General features: G+C 40.3%; 1 protein-coding gene across 1 annotated transcript; it reads left to right on the top strand.

Annotated features, from left to right (window-relative positions):
• The first annotated feature begins 467 nt into the window (after nt 1–467).
• LOC106651261 (vicilin-like seed storage protein At2g18540) lies at nt 468–2,681 on the top strand. The gene is made up of 5 exons (XM_023459081.1): nt 468–585; nt 870–1,235; nt 1,316–2,160; nt 2,241–2,508; nt 2,584–2,681. Exons 1-5 carry the CDS (start codon nt 468–470, stop codon nt 2,679–2,681), a joined length of 1,695 nt encoding a protein of 564 aa, XP_023314849.1.
• Nucleotides 2,682–3,299: the final 618 nt, after the last annotated feature.

Below are 3,299 nucleotides of genomic sequence, written 5' to 3'. Positions count from 1 at the left end.
GCATGTTAGACTAAAATGTGGCTATTTTGGTATTTTGTATGAGTTACTGAATTCACCTGTTATTTTAATTAAAACCATTTTTTTTATTAGTGAACTTATTTATATTACACGCTAGTGCATAAAATCATTCAATCACTGGGTAAAATAGGCATAATCAATGTTTTACCCAGTGATTGAATAGACATCCTAAGATATCGTCGTTGCAGAGGTTATGAATTCATCAAGTCTATTCGTCAAGAATCGATTACTTCTCGAAGATTTTTACAATCGCTAATGAGTTCAACTACTCAAAGTAAACTATACTTAATATAAATTCTTTAATCTGACCCGGTTATTTTACTGATGGTATAATAATATTCAATTTTAAAACTGTTTCAAATAATATTAATTAAATATTACATTGTACATTAACAATTATTGTTGAAAACTATATTTACATTATTATACTGAATTTAATAATTATTATAATGAAGAAAACGACAACTTACTTCCCTGATAGCACGGAAAGTTGCAGCAACGTTGCGGCAACCTGGTTTTTGGAACCTTGGAACTTTCCATATTTCGTGGTAGGAATGTTGCCGCAACGTTAGGGCAACCGGGAAAATGTCCCGGTTGGTGGAATAGTAACGTTGCAGGTACGTTTCCAGAACGCTACCAGTTAGAGCCCAGAAAGTGGCAGCGACGTTGCCGCAACTTTCCATTGAATTTCNTTAATTCTGTGCGGTATAAGGACGGCGAAACATACGAGGCAAAGGTCGTGAAAAAAAGTCGTAAGTTTAAAATTTTCATGAACCATTAAATATAATTATAATTGAAAACCACGATAATTACATGCGCGAATTGAATTGTATTTTATGTGTAATTTCCAGACGACAAGGATTATCTGGATAAGTTGAAAATCGATTCCGAAGGCAATGTAATGGTTACGTCGAAAAAAACAGCACGCGGTTCAGCTTTGAATGCACAGGCAGAGCTCATTAAAGAAAAATTTAAAAAACAAAAAATGGAGCGATCGAATACTGTCACCTCGGAAAATTTTAAATTGGCTAAAAGCTCCTCGATTTTCGAAAGAAAACGCCGATTAGATGAAGATCAATCTCACGAGGAAACATTCATGAAATTGCGACGCGAAGAAGAGAAAGGTTGCGATATGAAGAAAAAATACGATAAGGAGAGGAGAGTCGAGGAAAAGAATAGACGTGAAGGAGGAAATTTGGCTGCTCAGAAAAGCAAACGTAATTCATTATTATTAATTTCTTTTTATAATTACATATTTATTTTATTGTGATTTATAATTATTTACAATGATTTAAAGAGAAAAATCTTGGAACGCAACAAAGGAAGAAAAAGAAAGGGCAAGAAGAAGAGAGAGAGGTCGAAGCACGGAAAATCGAGAAGCAGAGACGACGAGAAGAAGAGAGAGAGCTTGAGGCGCGAAAAATCGAGGAGGAGAGACAACGAGAAGAGAGAGAGCTCGAGGCGCGAAAAATCGAGGAGGAAAGACAACGAGAGGAGAGAGAGCTCGAGGCGCGGAAAATCGAAGAGGAGAGACAACGAGAAGAGAGAGAGCTCGAGGCGCGGAAAATCGAGGAGGAGAGACAACGCGAAAAAGAGAAAGAACGCGAAAAAAACGAGCTTGCAACGAGGAAAAGCGAGGACGGCAGCAGCAGCGAAGAAAGTGATTTGGGTAACTCAGAAAGCGGCGGAGACGCGAGTGAGTCCGAGGACGAGAGGCGCCGAGAAGAAGAGGATGAAGATGAAGAGCTCGAGGCACGAAAAAGGAAAGAGAGTATCAGCAGCGAGGAAAGTGACCTGGGTAACGGAGAGAACGGCACAGACGCGAGTGAGTCCGAGGAGGAGAGGCGCCGAGAAGAAGAGGATGGAGATGAAAAGCTCGAGGCGCCAAAAAGGAAAGAGAGCAGCAGCAGCGAGGAGAGTAACCTCGGTTACGGAAAGAACGGCACAGACGCGAGTGAGTCCGAGGAGGAGAGGCAGCAGCTTACGGGAGGAAAGAGAAGACGCGAAGTAGAGAGACGACGCGAGCTAGAAAGGCAACGTGAAATAGAGAGACGACAGGAAGCCGAACGTGAACGTGAAATAGAGAGGCAACGTGACGCAGAACGTCAACATGAAGATCGAGAAGTGCGCAACCGACCTGGGGTAAGTAATTTTGTCTATTCGCTCCCTTTTTTATTTTTGGCGCGGTAATTTTAAATCATGTTTTGTGTCTACGTTAATAGGTTAGCAACGGTGTTCTCGACGAGGATCCTCTCGTGGTTTGCCGCTCTCCTGGCAATGGTAGAGTCCAGATTTGCTCCGACTTTAATGTCTGGATCGACAAGGGCTTCCTCACTGTCATGAATAGGTGGTCGAGTGATGCCAAGCAAATGACGCGTCGGCTACTAAAGAAGCTTGTAGGCGAAGAAAACCTCAAAAACATGTGTGCTCGTGGAAGATCCGGCGCAGGAAAACCTGGTATTCCAGAGGACATCGTGTCAGCAGTTGAATGTATGTTTTAGTTTCTTTCAGTATTTTTATTTATTTTTCATGTACTTACATGTAATAAATTGTTTATTTTTTCAGATTACGTGAATAAGAAGTGCCCATCAGGGCTGGAGCCCTCTAAATTCACAGCAGTGATCAATCTGATGATTGGTACCTTGAGACACCCTCGAACTTAAAATTTACACTTCATTGATTTTAACAATTTGTTTTATGATTTATTGTTCACGATTAATATTGGCGATTATTATGTTATGCCACCTAAGAAATGCAATTAACTTACAATATTATTTATTTCATTGAGATTGAAAGTTTTCTCAACATTTATTGTTTAAAATTAATAAATGCTAGAAAAAAACTCATTTTGATTTATATATTGGCAATCGTTGTTCAATGTATGGTGAATACATGGCACATATATGGGAAATGTTAATGTATATACATATGGCCAATGCATGTCCAATATTTAGAAAATTTCATTTAAGTTGTAAATGGCCAACATATTGGCAAGTGTAGTATTGGCGGTATATTGTAATAGTATTGCACATAAATTGTCAATAGATTGTCCATACGAATTAACAATACTTTTGCAATATTCAGCCAATATGAAAATTTTTTACGCGGGGAGTGCCCGAACTCGATCGACGCGATCGAGAGTCGCGGACTGCGATATGAGCGTGGAAGAGCACTCGATGCGAAAATCGACAAGAGTGTGAAAGATCGAGCCGCGCACGCGGAGACGAAGAGCGCGAAGGTCGGCGCACTGGCGGTCGAGTCGACGAACACGAACGCGTCGT

Source organism: Trichogramma pretiosum, unplaced genomic scaffold (assembly GCF_000599845.2).
Source record: "Trichogramma pretiosum strain Unisexual culture from Peru unplaced genomic scaffold, Tpre_2.0 scaffold54, whole genome shotgun sequence".
Taxonomy (NCBI): domain Eukaryota; kingdom Metazoa; phylum Arthropoda; class Insecta; order Hymenoptera; family Trichogrammatidae; genus Trichogramma; species Trichogramma pretiosum.
This window is presented reverse-complemented; position numbering and strand designations above follow the sequence as displayed.

Bases quoted from the DNA above. Each gene is read 5' to 3' on its own strand.
- LOC106651261 (XM_023459081.1), top strand. From the start codon at position 468: ATGAAGAAAACGACAACTTACTTCCCTGATAGCACGGAAAGTTGCAGC. The intron at 1,236-1,315 runs GTAATTCATTAT...AATGATTTAAAG, and splicing joins GGCTGCTCAGAAAAGCAAAC to AGAAAAATCTTGGAACGCAA. The intron at 2,509-2,583 runs GTATGTTTTAGT...TTATTTTTTCAG, and splicing joins CATCGTGTCAGCAGTTGAAT to ATTACGTGAATAAGAAGTGC.